The sequence below is a fragment of the Eumetopias jubatus genome, unplaced genomic scaffold (genome assembly GCF_037043125.1).
Source record: "Eumetopias jubatus isolate StellerSeaLion01/CBP00866 unplaced genomic scaffold, mEumJub1_p1.0 scaffold_11, whole genome shotgun sequence".
Taxonomy (NCBI): Eukaryota; Metazoa; Chordata; class Mammalia; order Carnivora; family Otariidae; genus Eumetopias; species Eumetopias jubatus.
The window spans coordinates 116,149,435-116,168,950 of NW_028274817.1; the positions used below are offsets into that span (position 1 = coordinate 116,149,435).

At 41.3% G+C, this 19,516-nt stretch overlaps 1 protein-coding gene across 2 annotated transcripts in view; it reads right to left on the bottom strand.

Moving 5' to 3' along the window:
• Positions 1-536: 536 nt before the first annotated feature.
• GLRA2 (glycine receptor alpha 2) overlaps positions 537-19,516 on the bottom strand; it is a 167,906-nt gene continuing 148,926 nt past the window's right edge. For both annotated transcript variants that reach the window (XM_028115068.2, XM_028115067.2), the window contains exon 9: positions 537-815. In XM_028115068.2, the coding sequence (XP_027970869.1) occupies positions 537-815 (279 nt within the window). The remainder of the gene's footprint in view (positions 816-19,516) is intronic.

The window sequence follows — 19,516 nt, forward strand, 5'->3', positions numbered from 1 at the left end:
AAGAACTGTAGCTCAGACTCTGTGGCTCAGAGTACTTGTTTTAAAAACGAGGCAGCATTTTCCTGAAAAATTTTGGTCCTTGACTCACTATAGGCTAGTCACTATGGTCAGATGGTAAGCATTTTCCGTGTGTGTGTGTGTGTGTGTGTGTGTGTGTGTGTGTGTGTGTGTGGTTTAAGCTAACTTTTCAGTACCAGAATTAGTCAAAACCAGACCAAACCAAAGACAAATAACTTTCGAGAACTTGACCTTGCATATCATGTCTAATTAATACATCATCTGAAAGAACAATGCTAAAGACTATAAAGGGAATTATGCTCACATGATTCTGCAACACCTTAATTTTGTGCAAACATTTTCCTTCATTGCCCAGATAACTTATCTTTATTCATGTAGGTGCCAGGAAACCTGCTCTCATAATCTTCCCGCCCCCCTCCCCCGGTCTCCTCCTCTGTCAAAGTGATATAAAGACAATTTCACTGTGTATTTACAAGCACAACAGTTAGGCAAGAAAGTCCAGGGTCTGAAGGGCACATCTATTTCTTGTGAACATCTTCATGCCGAATGATCTTGTATGTGATCCAGTAAAAGATGTTGAAAATGAGGAAGGCCAACGGGAAGGCAGCTCGAGATATTGTGTCAATCCTTTTTGCCCGGTCCACAAACTTCTTCTTGATGGCATCTGCATCTTTTGGGGGTTGTGGGAGCGGGTTGGCAGGTGTGGCCTTGACAGCTGTTCCATCTTTCACTTGGAGGCAGTGACCCATCCCATAACCACTGAAATTAAAACGACTTTCACGAGTAACGTCTTCTTCCTGGGAGAATAAAGACAGAGGAAGCACAGATTGGTTGTCAGTCAAATCAGATGGAAGATGCTTAAAATTCTTCAGAAGTAAAAGGATAAATCACAGTTAACTGGTAGTGTGGGAGGCTTTTGGAATGTGGAGTTCTCTTTCAAGTTCAACTCAATTATTCATGGAACAGATACAGTTTATTAACTTTCAGGCTGAGAAATTAAGAGTAAGAATAACGACTTTGTGGTCATTTTAATTAACAAACAAACCCATTATATTCAGCACTGACTTTCCCAAAATCTAGTTTATTAATCCATAACTTTGAATGGACTGTTGTAAAGCCAAGCCTCCAGATCCAAATATTATACTCTATATAGAAGACCATCTGTTCATTTACTCACTTACACATCGTTCATTCATTCAAAAAATCATTTACTGAATCCCTGCTGTGTACCTGGCCTTGAGCTAGGAAATTTTAGAAATTTTAGATTTTTCCTAAATTTAGGAAAATTTAGCTAGCAAATTTGTGGCCCATTCACAGCCTAGTTCCTTCCATTAACATTGGCTTTAATGTTAATGTTAGACCTAAGATTAAGCCCCTAAATGTACACCTGTTTCCCCTCCAGTCCTCTAGTTCATCTCAGCTATATATCAGAGATTAAACATTCACTATGTGGTGCTGAATATTTCTACCATGGCTAATTGTCTGGTGTCAGTTTTTTTTAGGCAATCTAATTTTTTAAATTGTTTTTTAAAGATTTTATTTATTTATTAGAGAGAGAGAGAGAGAGAGAGAGAGAAGGAGCAGGGGGAGGGGCAGAGGGAGAAGCAGACTCCCTGCTGAGCTCAATCCCAGGATCCCGGATCATGACCTGAGCTGAAGACAGATGCTTAACCAACTGAGCCACCCAGATGCCCTAATCAAGTGTTTTAGTTTATTTCCTGTATTGTGAACATGAAGTATTATATTAATGTCAAATGTGCAATACAGTGATTCAGCGATTTTCTACATTACTCAGTGCTCATCATGATAAGTGTACTTTTAATCCCCTTCACCTGTTTCACCCATCCCCCCACCCACCTCCCCTCTGGTAACCATCAGTTTGTTCTCTAGAGTTAAGTCTGTTTCTTGGTTTGTCTCTCTCTCTTTTTTTCCCTTTGCTCATTTGTTTTGTTTCTTAATTTCCACATATGAGTGAAATTATATGCTATTTGTCTTTCTCTGACTGACTTACTCACTTAGCATTATGCTTTCTAGCTTCATCCATGTCGTTGCAGATGGCAAGATTTCATTCTTTTTTATGGCTGAGTAATATTCCACTGTGTGTGTGTGTGTGTGTGTGTGTGTGTGTGTGTGTGTGTGTGTTTGTGTGTGTGTGTATCTATATATATATCACATTTTCTTTATCCATTCATCTATTGATGGACACTTGAGCTGCTTCCATAACTTGGTTATTGTAAATAATGCTGCTGTAAACATCAGCGTGCATGTGTCCCTTTGGATTAGTGTTTTTGTAATTTTGGGGGACATACCTAGTAGTGTGATTACTGGATCATGTGGTAGTTCTATTTTAACTTTTTGAGAAACCTCCATGCTATTTTCCACAGTGGCTGCACCAATTTGCCTTCCCACCAACAGTGCACGAGGGTTCCTTTTTTCTCCACATCCTCACCAACACTTGTTTTCTAGTGTCAATTTTTAACATTGATTGTTTTGTTAGTTATTTATCTCTACCATATTTAAACATGGGTCATTTTAACAGATGTCAATGGTATTTTATGTTGATTGTTTCTATGTGAATTAACTAAAACACTAAAAAACTGCAACCTCAGGGTAAAGTGCAAATAGCCTTAGTAGAATCAAATGTATGGGATCGTGGTGTGTGGTTGAGTAAAAATGGTGGAGTTGGAAAGGTGGGATTGAAATGAACTGCTTAATAAAAATTTAGTTCTAGGGGCGCCTGGGTGGCTCCGTCAGTTAAGTGACCAACTCCTGGTTTCGACTCAGGTCATGATCTCATGGGTCGTGAGATGGAGCCCTGTGTCAGGCCCGCGCTCAGTGCAGAGCCTGCTTGAGATTCTCTGTCCTTGTTCCTCCTCCCACTTGCTCATATTCTCACTCTTTGCCTCTCCCTCTCTCTCAAATAAATAAATAATAAAAATAAAAATTTAGTTCTAAATAACCATCGATTGAATCTTCTTTTGAAATGAGTTAACTGCCTTCCACAATACTGTTCAACCCCTGGGAGTTACCAAAAGCACTGCACTTTATTTTGCCAGATAATACCAAGGCTTATGTTTCCCAAAACACAAGAAAACTTGGTATGAATTTTATTTTATCAGTGTTTATTGCATATCAATTGTGCCTTCAGCCACATGTAAAAGATATCTTGAGTGAAGTACTTGAACATAGTATGAATGAGAGCCCAACTGTAATCCAAATGGTATAGCAAGGACAAATTTATGTCAGGAAAATCAGGCCAAAGCTCTTATAATAAAGTAACTATAAAGCTACTCCTTTATAAAATCATCTCCCTGGTACTTTTATTTATATAGGATTGTTCTATACAAGTTGGTTTAAGACACTCCATCTCATTTCTTAACAAAACATAATAAAGGATTTTTCATGCAACAATGAATTATTGAGTGTTGAGTCTATGGCAGGCATTTTGCTAGGTCCTCAGAAACAGTTGATGAAGTTGCACAAGAGCCCTACTTGCATGGAGCTTTCAGAACCCAGTGGAAGTGTTCAACCTAAAGACATTATCATATAAGGAAGCTGGCTAAGAAAACCCAGCCTGACATTAGAGTACTTTGATGTACCCAGCTATATAAGCTCAATAATGAAGACTTTAATTGGACTCAGATTCAAATATTGAATCTGTTTTCTTTGTCTTAAAATGTGAATGATATATTTTATAGATGCAAAAGTTTTAAATAAGTGAAGTATTTAAAAATGTGGAATAAACATATTAATTATTACAATCTTATCAGAAGATTTATTCAGTACTTAGCAAGAAAGGAAGCACACAGGTCATTAGGGGGAGGGGACTTGGGAGTCACATGGGTTATAGCTGTCTTGAACTTTCTATTACTAACTGGTAATTAGATCTCAACTACTGAGTAAGAGAAGTAGAAACAGTGCCAGTTGGTTTAGTAAACAGAGATACAGACTAGGAATTTGGATATTTGGGTTCTAGGTCAGGCTCCAAGTGTTGTAAGCTGTGTTGATCTTAAGCAAGTTATTTATTCTTCAAAGACCTCAGGGGGTCTCCTGGGTGGCTCAGTCTGTTAAGCATCCTACTCTTGATCTCAGCTCAGGTCTCAGTCTCAGGGTTGTGAGTTCAGGCCCCATGTTGGGCTCCACACTGGGCATGGAGCCTACTTAAAAAGAAATAAATGAATTAATTAAATAAAGACCTCAGGGACCTCATACCAAAAATGTCAAGGCTGGACTAGATCTGTGGGTCTCAGCTTTGACTGTTAGGGAACTTTTACAAGTATATGCATGCCTGCCTCCCCTCCAAACCCCTTCCAGACCAAATGAATTAGAATTTCTAGGGAGATTTAATATCCAGTGACTCAGGCGCCCGGCTAGCTCAGTCGGTAGAGCATGAGACTCTTAAAATCCAGTGACTCTAATGCAGAAGGTTGGAAACCAGTGACCTAGGTGAGCTTTAAGGTCCAGCTCTAAAATGCTGAACCTATTCTATATTATTAAGTCTAAAATTACTTTTCGAATGGGAACTATTCCTCAAAGTACATTTCCCCTTATCTGCCTAAACTTACTGTGCTGTTTTTCTTTTCCATATCTGGAGAATCTTGCAAATTGCTATTCTCACCTCTATAAACATTTAGAAACTCATGATTAAGCATATAGATCACTGCCTGAGTGAGATAAGATTCTTTTTAAATTCCTGGATCCCTGAAGAAATAGAAAAGGTAGTTAGCTGGTAACCTGCTTTAGAATGCAGAACAAAAGGAAACCTAAATACCCACATCCATGTTTCTTTTCAGACTGACTCATTCATTTAATTTCTATAGTTTTTCCTCACAGACTGTGAATGGACAGCCGAAGAGATTAACTCATTCAATTAAGTACAGAGCTAGAGCAGAATGATGCCAGGTTAGGTTATCATTAAGTTGTACATTGCCTGGCAAACTGTGGCAGCTTAATAAACGTTTGTTGAGTAATGAACAAAAGGGAATTTTAAGAGGGCTTTTTTTATTCTTGAAAATACTTTCTTCATTCATTCAACGGTACTTCAAATTATGCTTCTGAGCATAGTTAGAGCTAATTAAATCCATTCTTTAACATTCTCCACCACAAAAATAAGTTTGTCATAGGTAGAAATTATCCATTTAATTTTTTCACATGCAGAAGATATGAATGCTAGTTTAAGGACCTTCTTATTTACCATTACGACTCATTCAATGCATTTTAAACATAGAACCTTAAATTATCCACATCAAAGGGTATGGTTTTGATTCGGAAAACATAATTGCAACCAGTTTGAATTTTTGTGTTATAATGAAAGACTAATTGCCTTTATAGCAGGTTCAGAATAAAATGTTGTGGTAATATGGCAAGATTCCTATATGAGGGTAAAATGGAGATGAGCTTGAGTCATGGTTAAGCTGAAGCTAAAAGAAAGAACAATCTGTAGGCACAGCTTAGTTGAACATATTAACAGGGAGAATCAGATCTTCCCAGTAAGCAATGAATTTTAGACATATGTTCTCCACTTCTTCTAATTAGCCGGGAAACCAATTAGTTAAGTATTGCTGCTGACCCACCATCTTCAGGAACTTTGAACAGTAAATACTTCTAGATCCCTCTGTTTTGTTATTCAGTGATTAAATTTCCACAGAAAATGAATCATCCAAAGCTTCAATACGTTCAATTTCTATATCCCACTTTGAGAAAAATCTCCGTAAATCCTATCCTGCCATATGGAGCACTGTCATGGCACTATGTAATTCATTTGAGATTTATTTTATTTAATTCATGCCTCAGTTTTACTTGCTGTAAAATTAATTCATTCCTGTATTTGGAATAACTCTTGTCTAGATGTGAAATTAAACCTAAAGCTCACCAGAATTGCATTGTAGTGAATTATCTGTCACAAGTAAATGATTTCAATATAATTAAAGAACATGGTATTTATAAAATGAAAGATTTTAGGGGAGCCCATAGTTCCAATTTTTCTTCTATGCCCTAGAAAGGAGGAAAGAAAAAGATTCCTAAAATCTGGGGTAGGGAAAAATTCTTTCCATCACATTTCTCAACCAGATTCTTTGATTGGATTGAGTGTCTCTTCTGTATGAATAGGAACTCAAGGTTGTTGTGAGCCTCAGTCAGTGCAAGGATGTAATGGAGTCTCTGGCCCTCCTTAGGAAACAGTGTGAGCCCATGGCGGGGGAGGGGGGGCACCTGCGTGGCTCAGTCGATGGAGCAATCGACTCTTGATTTTGGCTCAGGTCATGGTCTCAGGGTTGTGAGGTCTAGCCCTGCATCGGGCTCCAACGCTGGGCACAGAGCCTGCTTAAAATTCTCTCTCCCTCTGCCCCCCTGCCCTTCTCCCACCTCTTAAAAAAAAAGGAAACACTGTGAGTCCAAACACAGTAGGTTTCCCCCTCCGAAAAAGACCCCTGGTCAAATGAAGGCTGGATAATATTTAATTGTAAGGCCTGCTGATTTCTATCACCTGGACTTGGGGAGGAGCGATGGCCTTGAGAAATTCTCAATTCTTGTGGCCTCAGTTTTCTCCTTTATGTCACAGGGGCTTGGGGATCGATATGAATAATAAATAGTAATCATTTATTGATTATAACTATGTACTAAGCCCTTAAAACTACAGTAAATCCTTTCACTAAACTGACTGTGGAAATCACATGCTTTCAGGGAAAATTGAGACTGAGAGAAGTTATGTGGCTTTCCAAAGTTATATTGCTAATAAATGTTGAAGCTGAGATTCAAATTCAGGTCTGTCTGATCCCAAAACTGTCTGATTCCAAAGACTCTGAAAGTTTGTGATTGTTATGAATTTGTCCCTATCAAATCCCAAATAGCTTCATTGAAGATTATGGATGAAGAATCTGACTGAACTTTGTAGAACAACAAATTGGCAGTAAAGTAAACCAAATATAACCCCCTTTGTTGTTTAATGACATCTTGTAAAATGAATTAAAACTGTCAAAGTGTCATTCTAGGCAAACAGTAAATAGCAATTTTTCCCAAAGGAAAGCTTATCATTGGAGCAGCTCTTTTTCAATGCAGGATATCATTCATGTTAATTTTTGCACAAGGAACTTCTGATATTCATTTCTTGAGCACTTGCTATTTATATATTTGTATTTCCAACAAAGATTCGTCGAGGACTTGTTATGTGCCGCTTGTGTGGTATGGTAGGGATACAGCAGTAAACAAGAAGACAAAGTTTCTGCTTTTTTGGAGTTTACATTCTATTGGGGAAAACAGATAGTAACAAGTAAAGAAACTATGCTCCCACACACACAAACACTTCTACATACACACACATATATACATATGTGTATTCACACACACGATACTCCCACACACTTAGGCAGACACATGCACACACAAATAATGATGAATGCTTTGAAGAAAAATAATCAAGGTAAGCAACTTAAGAGAGATGTGTGGCAGAGAAATGGATATTTCAGATTGAGTAGTCACAGAATGCCTAAGCAGATGCCAGGCACTGAGACATTTGTGAGGGATCCATTGGTAAGCAAAACAGATCAAGTTCTTGCCTTTAAAGAATTCACAATCCTGAGATGAAGGCAAACATAAATTAGAATAATCACAAGAATACATAGTTGCTAACTATGATAAGGGCTCTGGAGGAAAGTTATAGGGTGCCATGTGAGCTTATTAATGGGAGTCCTGGTCTCATCTGGCAGATAGGAGAAGCTTTTCCTGGAGGAAGTGATGTTTCGTTAGAGACTTGAAAAAGCAAAGGCATTAAAGAGGTGAAGGCAGAGTGGGGAGATGTCTAAGATGGGAAGGTCTGCTGCAATGGACAGATGGTGAGATGGCTCCCGGAATGTGGGGGCAAAGTGGGGTGAGACAGGTTTCACAAGTGAGCAGGGGCTGGATCACATAGGGCCTTGCAAACCATGCCGCCTGCTTAGAGCTTTATTTTCAGAACCATGGGAAACAAAAGATGAATAAGACCTTGGGTTTTTGGGGGGCGGGACATAGAGAATAATACAAGACACATCCTTGAGCTATGTACAAAGGTGTATTGGTGGTCAGATGCGCCTAGAGTCTCCAGAATTGGTGAGGGTATCCACGGTAATATAGCTGAGATACACAAGGCAATGCGCAAATCATCTATGATTGCCCCCATCTGGAAAAGACTCTTTAGCGACCTATTGGTTTTTAGACTACATTCTCCATTTTCCTTTTTATTGTTATTTTAAAATTTTTGTTTCCCAATTAAAAACTGGGTAGTCAGGAACTCTGAATTTTGATAGCTGATTTCCATTATTGTCTTCGTTCACTGGAGGGTAAGCTCCTGAGAGTGTGCTAAAGTCATCTCTGGAGCCCTATTCCCTGGTACAGTGCTGGTCCTGTGAGTTATTCAATAACTGTGCCTGCCCTGATCCTCTTGATTCTGAGTAAAAGCTCAGAAAGGATACGCTCCCTGGGAGAGAGAAGGGGGTAGTGACCGTCTCTTAGTTGATCTCCCTCTCTTTGCCAGTTGCAGTCCTTTCTGCAGCCTCTAAGAACTTCCATCCCTATCCCTCTCACTACAGACACAATAGCCTTGATATTGCAGAGGAGCAGAGGAAAACGCTGGAACCAAATCTGAAAGACTTTGGTTGAATTCACGTCTTTACTGTCTCCTAAATGTGTGGGTTTAGGAGAGCCCCTAAGACTTTTTGCTCTCCCATTTCCTCATTTTTTTTTTTTAAGATTTTATTTATTTGACAGAGACACAGCGAGAGAGAGGGAACACAAGCAGGGCAATGGGGGAGAGAGAGGCAGGCTCCCCGCCGAGCAGGGAGCCCGATGCGGGGCTCGATCCCAGGACCCTGGGATCATGACCTGAGCCGAAGGCAGACGCTTAACCGACTGAGCCACTCAGGTGCCCCTCCCATTTCCTCATTTTTAAAAGGAGGAAATTAGTCATTTGACCATCTTCTGAGTTTCAGTATAGGACTATAATGCTGGCTAGTATGTTGCCTTAAAACTGATCTCTAGCTGGTCGATACGTTTAGGAGTTATCTTCGCAACCAGAGCCTAGAGAGTATGTCAATGAGGGTCTTAATGTCTTCTTCCTAGCCCTGCCCTGATAGTTTCTGCTAAGGTTGGCTTCATGGGCATGCATACTGTGCAGTCACACCCGGGCCCAGTGCTTAGAAGGGTCCATACTTGGTTTCATGCTTTGCTAGAGGCATCTTAAAATTCATAATATTTTTGAACAAGGGTCCCACATTTTCATTTTGCACCGGGCCCCACAGATTTCGAAGCCAGCCCTGCTTTCTGCTGTCGTAGGTTTGAAGGAATGCCATTGGCCCACTGCTTCTATTCCCAGACTTCATAGTTTTCAACAGTTTCATCTCCTTAATGACCACTCCCAAGCTCCTTTTTGTGTGACATTCAAGGTCCCCTATGTCCTGCCTTATACCTACTTCTCTCATGGGGTTCCATGATCTGTGATTTTAGCCAACTGCTTCCCTTTGCGTTAAATACCCCTCACCTCTCTTCACCTGGTGAGCTCCCGCATATCCTTCAAGACCTCACTCTGCCGTCATCCCATTCAGGATGCCTATTTTTGACCCCTGAGCCTGGGTCATGTGTTTCTCCTCAGAAGCAGCTGGTACATGCTTCCATAACGGAACCTGCTTCATCGTATTAAAATCAGCTGTTTACATGTCAGCCTCCTTGATGACCTTCAAGTATAGGGATGCAGTTTCTCATATCTTGGTAGCCCCAGTACCTAGAACAATACTTGGCTGAAGCTTCCTATGTCAAATATATATATATATATATATATATATGTATATATATATATAAAGGAAATGCTTCTTAAATGAATAGTAGAAAAAAAGTCTTTTGTAATACGAAAAATGCTTTCTTTGCTTACTTATCATGTTGCTTATTTTTGCATATTGAATTGACATAAAATTAGGGCAAATTTAAACTTAACAATGCCACTCGAGGACTGAGGTGTTTATGGTCTATTTTTGAAACACTGTCCATTTTTTTGGTCCACTGTTAAGCTAGTGAGCAGCCCAGATAGTGTGAAAATACATAAATTTAGATCAAACTCATTAACAACCTTAGCAAAAAATGTACACTCATTTGCAAAGAAAATAAATGGCATAGACAAACATGCCAGAATACAAAGTAACAATTTTCATTTATGCATCTATTTGCAAGTCAAAATAATAATGCTAGGTAAATGAAAAGACAATACATATTAGTATATGCAAATATTTCACCAAATAAATTAGACCTTATCAGTTATTACCCATAGCAAAGACTAAAGAGTATTTGCATAATGTTAGGGGTATCTGAGCTCACATGCCGCCCATCTGGGTGTGGTGAACAGAATATAGTTCCTGTAAATCTATGGTCATCACCAAACATTGGTTTTATGTCATAAAATTCTAATTAATGGAACATTTGCTTCACAAATCTCTTAAAACAAACGAATGCATGCCCTGTGGTGCTGTGCATCGTTTAGCTATCATTTCACAAAACCTCCTTCCTTGCCTGGGTCACATGTTATTTTTGCATGTCTCCATGTGAACATAAAAGCCCACAGCTCCTCTTATGCAGGACAAAGCTCACCTCCAGTAACAGGGGCGGAAATATGTGGGCGAGGAGGTCAGACGGGACTCAGTTGTGGTATGAGCTGGCATTCCAGGACTGAGCCTACCACAGTCTCCAAATGCCTTGCAGGGGTTGGGGCCCAGGAATGGCGTTGGGCTAAGACTCCTGGTTATCTACAAAAACCCATCTCTCTCTCTTGTTCCAGTGGTGGATCTTCCTTTAGCTCGGGGTTTTTTAACTGTAGCACTACTGACATTTAGGACCAGGTGGTTATTTGTTGTAGGGAACTGTGTTGTATGTTTTAGGATATTTAGCAGCATCTCTGGCTGCTATCCACTAGATGCAAGTAGCACCCTTCCTTCCAAGTTGTGATAATGAAAAAATGTCTCCAGACATTGCCAGACATTGTAAAATCGCCCCTACTGAAGAGGCCCTGTTTCAGCCGGTCACACATGTTGCACATGGGGAGACTGCATTTTCTGGCCTCCCTTGCGCCCGTGTGGGGCTAGGCAACACATCAAGTACCTAGCAAGTCCAGTCAGCCCCATCTCCAAACCAGAATCTAGTCACTTTTAACTACCTCCAGTGCTGCATGCTGGTCTGAGTCGCCCAACTGTGGCTCATCAGAATCATTCCCACCAGAATTACTCTAATAGTCTTCTACCTGGTCCCCTGGCTTCTAGGTCCTCCCTCCCAACAGTAATGTCAATTTTTAGGACCCCAACTCGAGGGATCCTGTTAAAATGTGAGTCAAGGGAGATCCTCATCAATTCAAAATTCTCCAGTGGATCTCACCTCACTCAGTAAAAGACAAGTCCTTACTATGTCCCCTTTACCTCTCAGGCCTTAACTCCTGCTGCTCTCCTTCCAGCCCAGGTGTCAGCATACCTTTTCTGTGAAGGGCCAGATAGTAAATATCTTAGACGTCATGGGCCCTGCAGTCTTTGAAGTATACGTCCTTTCAATGAACATGTGGAATGTAATTCTCTAAAGTGACATATAAACTTGACTCTACTTTGGACCACACCTCACCAGCAGCAACACGTTTTTAATGGACTGGAAGTCATTATTTAAAAGTAATTGTTTGACTTCTGGCTCAATATCTATAAAGCAGAAATGTTTTCACTTCATGTCAGCTGCAGTCCTAGGGTGTAGTTTAGAAGTTGATAACATGCTTCTGAGGCTTCGATTCCTCAAGAGCGAAGCAATGCCTTGTGTCTGGAAATTCTTTCCTAGTAATCTCTGTCAATTCTGGCCTAGCGAGAATGCTCAGAAGACACCCGAAATTCTAAGAGGCATGAAGGGGAACATCTTCCATCTGGAGTATGAGCTGTTCGATTATTAACATAGTTTGCCATCTGTTCCGGGTGCAAACAAAGTGAACATTGCGACTGTCTGCAGAGCGCAAACTGAAGGGGATGGGTGATCAGAGTATGAGCCCTCTGCCAAACTAAAAACAAGAACAGCAGCAGCAACAAAATCACATTTACTTCCTTTCTAACTTGGATGATCGTGACTGCCAAATTCTCTGGACCGTTATCGGCTCCTGTGTGTGTGTGTGTGTGTGTGTGTGTGTGTGTGTGTGTGTGCGCGCGCGCGCGTGCGCGCGCGTGCATGCACATATACACATTTGGTGTCAAAAAGTGGCTTGTTAGGCTAACACATAGCTCTTGTTAGAATTAGCTGTCGTTTTCCTGGCACTGCCATTCCTGCTGAAGAGCCTGCCTTAAGGCTGGGAAAAACTACACTTCCCACAATTCCCTTCTTGATTGGTTCCATGTTAAGGTTTGTCAGGGAGAAGAATTTGAGAGATTTCAAAGGTGGAAAAGAGGCAGAGGCTATTCTATTTGGGAGTCTGTGGATGTCAGATGAGGCTGCTTTGTTAGACATAGTGGGATTCCAGATCTTTCAGTGGGCTCCCATTTTATGATCTCACTTTCCAGACTGGCTATGGTGGCTTCTCAGATTTCCCTGTGAACACCTGCTTTTCCACCCAGAGCTTCAAGTGAAAGTCCTCTCTTCTGGCTATAGCCTTGCAGACCTTCGTTCCTGTAGTTACTCTCATATTCATATAAACCCTGATTTCTATATTAAACCCCTTAATATGGCAGTATGTTTAGTGTCTCTGTTTTCCTGACTAAACCCAGACAGATACAGATAATAGAGGTACTTCAGGCTTACAAGTACAAAACACCATGTTAATGCAAGTTACTGTAGTTTTATTCAATTAAGACTTATTAAGCATCATAATGTCCCAAACATGGAAAAGAAATGAGGATGAAAAAGACAGAGTCCTGTCCTTGAAGTTAGCGGGGGTTTGGGGTTAGGGGTTTAGAACATGTAGACCCGTGGCTCCCAACCAAGAGTGATTTTACCCACCAGGGGATATCGGGCAATGTCTGGAGACATTTTTGGTTGTCATAATGGAAGAGATGGTGCTATTGGCATCTAGGGGGTAGAGGCCAGGATACTGCTAAACATTCTACAATGCACAGGATACTCCACCACAGCAAAGCATGAATTATCTAGCTTGAAATCTTTTTTTAATTTAATTTTATTATGTTATGTTAATCACCACACATTACGTCATTAGTTTTTGATGCAGTGTTCCATGATTCATTGTTTGCGTGTAATACCCAGTGCTCCATTCAATACGTGCCCTCTTTAATACCCATCACCAGGCTAACCCATCCCCCACCCTCTCCCCTCTAGAACCCTCAGTTTGTTTCTCAGAGTCCATAGTCTCTCATGGTTCATCTCCTCCTCTGATTTCCCGCCCCCTTCATTTTTCCCTTCCTCTAGCTTGAAATCTTAATAGTGCTGAGGTTGGGAAACACTGACATAGACAAATGATTCCAATAGAATGTGATGTGTGCTATGGTAAAGGAATGTACAGACCAGTAGGATCCTAGGGAGGGGGTAATGTTAGGCTGGCGTAACGAAGGAGAAGCTAGATGGCATCCTTTCTCTATTAGCACCATGAAATGCACTGCCTCTGGAAGATATACATGAGTGTTACAGATACGTTACAGAAAAGTGAGCCATGTCAAGAGGCAGCCTCATTGCATCAACTGAGCCTACTTTTTAGGGCACCTACACAGCAGCGCAAAGGCACTTGTCTGTGCCTTTTGGCCAGGAGTCAGTATCTTCTAATATTCCTATATTTTAATCAGGGAGGATTGTTACAAAAGACAGAAATCTACTTCACAGTTGCTTAAATAAATGGGGAATTTCTTCAAGAAATTACTGTAAAAATATTGTAAGAAAATATCATGAGTCTCCAAGGATCCAGAAGCGGTGCCCTGTAAAGGAAAGAAGCCTGGGCTCTGGATCCAGAACTCCTGGTTTCAAATCTTGGCCCTGCCACTAACCAGTGTGGGAGCTGGCTAAGTCACTCAGTCCTCTGCGTGCCTCAGTCTCTTCTGCAGTAAGAGAGAAATAGTGACAACATCCTTTAGGATTTTTGAAGGGATTCAGTGAGATAGTGCACATTAAGGGCTTTTAACAGTGCCTGGTATATAGTATATATTCAATAAATGTTAGTAATGATGGGGATATTGATGATGGTGTGAGCAGGGCTCCCCAGCCCAGGAACTCCAGTGAGCAAGTCAGGAAATGAGATTATTCTCAATCTCTCATGGCCATTATCCTCTCCCATTTTCGGCTCTTTTCCTTTCAGTTTCCTTTATTTATGCATGTTCCAGCTGGGCCAACCCAGCCTCAACCCTGTGGGGACCTTTTCAACTCAAGTCCTTGTTATCATCTATCATCTAATTAATTAGAATACTCTTCCTTCAAATTCTTGAAAGAGAGAATTTCATAGATATTCCAGCTTATAGACTGTTGTGCTTGGGTCATTGGATAGGAAAAGGGGTAAGAAATATGGAATAGCCTGAGGACGGGGTAAGGTGCAAGTGTGCTGAATGTCCCTGAACGAATACCACTTGAGGAACCACCATAGAAGGAACAAGAGAGGCTGGCCTTGGAAACAGATGAGCCTGGCTCATATGACAGGTGCTTTCAAAAGAGTGAAGAGCAGTTGTATTAATGGCTCCCAGGTTGCTAATCAGAAACAATTGGTTGACATTACAGGGAGACAAAAGTCAACTCACCATGAGGAAGAACTTTTAACAACTCTCTGACTGGACGTGGAGCACAACACCTTGGAAGGTAATGAATTCCTTGTTGATAGAGATGCTTAAGCCATTTAATCATTTGTTGGAGATGTTGGGTATTGGCGCGTAACATGACGGTTAGGCAACTAGATGCCCATTTCTGTACCTACTAATTGTGGTCATCTCTGATCATATGGAAATTACTAAGGTCAGAAGTCTAGGAGGGCAAAACACATGGAAGGTGCTGACCCATGTGCAGGAAAGATGTATTCGATAAGCTGTGCCCTGCTATGACTCTCCTTGACCTCTTGGAGATTTCTAGTCATTCTGATCTCATTTTGAGAAACCCTGCCATAATATAATCAGCCCCACAGAAACAGTTTGGTTCAGGTGTATTTTCTTTCAGTTATCTTTGACTTGCACAGTATTTCATTTCATTATTTCTAAGGGTTTCATTTAAGCAACAAGTCCCTTGCTACTATTATAATTTTGAAAAAGATTCTAATATAGAATATATAAAATATAGACTATAGAATAATGAAACCCCCCCAAATAGTAACGTATAACCTCACATTATATGAAGAATTAGGCCCTGAATGCGTGTATCTCTGGAGGTCAACACACCATATTCATGGAACCCTATCTTTATTCAGTTTTGAAATCTAGAGGCCACAAGCAATAATATCAGCCTTCTAAGTAACCACCTCTTCTCTTCCCTCCCACTGCTCAATTTCTACTGAAAGGAGCTCAGAGGGAGAGGAGGCAATGCTGTGGGCCGTCAGGGTTTGGTGAGCTGGTTGCTGGTGCAGGAAGCTCGGTAAAACTCAAGAACTGAGAACTCAATCAGTAGGACTGGATCTCTGGTCTTGCCCTGGATCCCCTTCTCCCCACTTTGAAGAGACAGGTTAATGTCATGATGGCATCACCCAGGTGTGACTTGGAGAAGCATTAGGAGGCTCTGACAGAGGGGCAGTGAGGCATAGCCTGAGGAAAGAGACATCTGTGGGCCATCGCCTCATCTTCCAAAGCTGCACAACAAACATTTTCTGCAGGTGAACAACTAGAAACCTGCTTTCTCTGGCCAATCGTTAGTTCCTTCTGAATTTGAATGATCCCGATAAGCTAGGTCTTCTCAAATGAATACAGAGTGTACGTTCTGTTTTAAAATTAGCAGTTACTGAAGCATATGAGCACTGTAAACCACGAGGAGGCACTTTTGTAGCGCTTCTCCCAAGGACATTCAAAGCAGTGAAGTGAACCAGAAACACAATCTATACTCCGTTATTCTGGATTATTATTCGGTTTTGCAGATCATCTATGTCCTAGCTCTCTTCTACTTTCCCTGCAACCATTGGCTCACTAGCACTTTGACTATAGCTTCTTGCAAACAACTCTTGCCAAAAGAAAAAAAAAATAGAAGAAAGAAAATGGAAAATAATAGATAAAACGAGGTTTGTTTGTTTCCTGGAGTATCTGTAGCGGATTTCCAAGATCTCCCCTTTTCTCTGCTTCATTACTGTGGTTACCAGATTTAAGATTTCAGACAGAAACTTGCCTGTAGGCCCAGAGGGAAGATTGATTGCAGTAAACACAGAAGACAGAGATCAGGCCCAACTTGAAAATAATACCACTCTCTGTTGAGCTAACTGTTAACCAGTTGAGTTTCTGGGTCATAAAGTGTGTGCAGGTATGTAGCACCGTACTTGGCATATACCGGGGAATCTGCCTCCTTTTCTTTTTCAAAGATGTCAGTGCAACAGTCATAATCAAAGGCAAAGAGTTAACCTCATGTGGTTATAAGAAAACATATTTTCATAGAAAACAGACTTAAGTTCTGGGCGGGTGCCTTTTCTCCCCTCAGTCTGTGCCTCCTGATAAGGCCGATGTCACACCCCACTGAGGGTGCCGCGGCTCTCACACTGCAGGCACAGTTACTGCAGGATGAACGCACAGGGCCACAGGCATCACAGTGCTCGGGTAGGGGATGGGTGTGTGCTGGTAAGACAAGGGCCAGCGGCTGGGGGCGGTGCACTAGTGAGTGCAAGGGCCACCTCCTGTCCCTTCCGTCATAGCAACCAAATAAGGACCCCTGCTACTCGATCTGTGACTGATTCCTAAGTGTGTCTGTGAAGATTTAAACCAGAAAAGCTCTGGTGAACTCGTCTGCTTGGCCTGATGCAGGCTGAAGGCACTTCTTCGCCATGACCCAAGGTAGGAAACCTATTTCCTATTGCCAGCCAGGATATACACATACACACACTCCCACATACGTGAGTATATCTAACAGAAACCAAAGTTTCACAAAGTGCTGTTGACTTTTCCAAAACAGAGTGCACTCTGATATTTTCTCAGTTTTTCCCCCTAATTTGTATTTTTCCAAAGAGCTGGTGTTGAGCCACTGGGCTGGCTTCATGACCCACAAGTCAGTCCTACCCCGTGGTTTGAAAAGTACGTGTTGCATGGTCTTAATTGGTTCCTTCACTGTCAGCTGTCATTCGTCAAGTATTTACTGAACATCTACCATATGATAGGCATGTGCCAGTCATGGGGAAATCTAAAAGAGAGCCTTCTAAATAAATACACAGGAGAGTCCTGACAAAGAGTCAACTCTTCTGTTCAAACTCCCTGTAGCGGTCGTGCATCACGCTGAAGAAGGTGCCGGGCTTTCACAGGAGATCTGAGAGATGGCCTACCATGTATCAGGCCCTTTACGTGTCCCCTTCTTTCTGTCCAGGCGTTCTCTTTGACTTTTGTCTGCCTGCTGGATGACCATTCAACCTTCCATCCTTAGCTCAAATTATAGCTCCCTCCAGAAGGTTCTTGCCTCTTGCTTCTTTGCCACCCATTTAGCAGGAACCACACCTTTTTTCTATTCTCTCCTAAATGCTTGTATTTATGAGGTTGGATTTTAATAATACAATTGTGAGTCTTTTGTGCACTAAACAGTGGGCAATTAATCAAAGTAATACATAGGATCATTTTAAAGAGTCAGAGGACATTTTACATGAACAGGAGAAGATAACGTTACATAAAGAACTCAATTATGCTATTGCAGGTAGCTGGCCGTTCCTTTTCCCGTGGATTTGTGCCTTGGGCTAGATGTGAGATGCCAGTGGGCTGGATTCTTAAGAAGGATGTAGCTATCTACATCTGCCACGCACCATATAAGAAATGGCATGACTTCTGATGACTTAGTGCTGGCTAGTTTTCCACTTTCAGACCACTGAGCTACAAGCCCTGAGTAGAAACCAGTAATTCATTCCACAGATATTTCTCAAGTACCGAGTATGTACCGGACGACATGACAGGCCCCTCAGATCGAAAGATGAATGATGAACAGCCTCTGCTTTTTAGATGTCTGATAACATTTTCCTGAGGGTTTTTTAAAAAACAGGCAAAGGGAAGAGAAAGGAAATATTTGATGAGTGTTGGCTGTGTGCAAGGCACTGTTGTTACATGCATAATCTTGTTTACTTCTGATAGTAATTCCATGAGAAAGGGCTTTATTAGACCCTTTTTACGGATGAAGAAACCAAGACCCAGAGTGATTTGATCATGGCTCCAAATCACCCAGCAACTAGAGTACCAGCCAGGATCTGAATTCAGCCAGCTGGACTCCTGGCAGAAACTCATTTCACTACGCCATGCTTCTCTCTCACCTCTTTCTTTGTAGGATTTGAAGAGAAAAATGTATATATTTTTTGAGGGCAGAAATTCACATGGTAGAATTATTCCAGAAAAGGGTGCTCTAATGAAACATGCTGACAGGGTACTTGGCCAGGATGAAGCAAGCTGGCTTTGTGACAGAGATTTTTATGGGTTTTTTCCCCCCCTTATATCAGTCTGTCCTAAAAGACAGGAAGTGTGAAAGAGCATTCGATGATTCAATGACGAATTAAGGCATCTCAGGTCTGGCAGTCAGGAATTGGCTGTCGACATTTAACAAACCTCCTAAATTCCCTAGGAAAGTCTCACCGCCAGACTACTTTAATTTGAAGCATTTTGTGCTTCCCAGAATAAAGTTGTGTGACTATTTAGAACAATTGTTTTACCACGATACACGTGAGCACAGTTCAGTGCTGTTAACTAAGGTGACACTTTTCAGCCTGGCATGGATTCTACTGGCTGGCATTTCATACTGTCTCCTCGTGCATGTGCACACGGAGCTGAGAGACCACCTTCTCACTTACAGGGAAAGAAAGGTGTTGCCTCGGGTTCTCACTGGGTTCCCAATACCAGAAGGATCATCTCAGGCCACCAAATAGCTAGTGCTACTCTTAAGAAAACCAAAAAAAAACCCCCCCCCAAAAAACCAAAAAACCCAAACAAAACAACCCCCTCCACAACATAGGATTAAATTATTCTATGTGATGAAGAGCTTTCATAATTAAAATAGTTAAGATTTACTGAAAAACATAAGCCACCACAGTGATGAACTGAACATTTCTCGTCAAGGGAAAATTCATTTTACCTTGAGCTTTGGGGCATTTCCCCATGCCTTGTTTTCGACTGTACATATTGCAATATGCGTACATTTTTTAAATTGACTATTTGCAATATGTTCAGAGCAGCACTTCTCAAGTTTTCAGTGTGCTTGTGAATTTCCTGGGGATCCTGCTCTACTGAAGATTCTGATTCTGGTAGTCTGGGTGGGGCCTGAGGGGCTGCATCTCTAACAAGCTCCAGGTGATGCCACTGCTCCTGGTCAACAGGTGATACTCTAAAAAAACGAGCCTCTAGAACAGTGGTTCTCAAAATTGGCTGCCCATTGACATCACCTGGGAAGTCTTTACAAA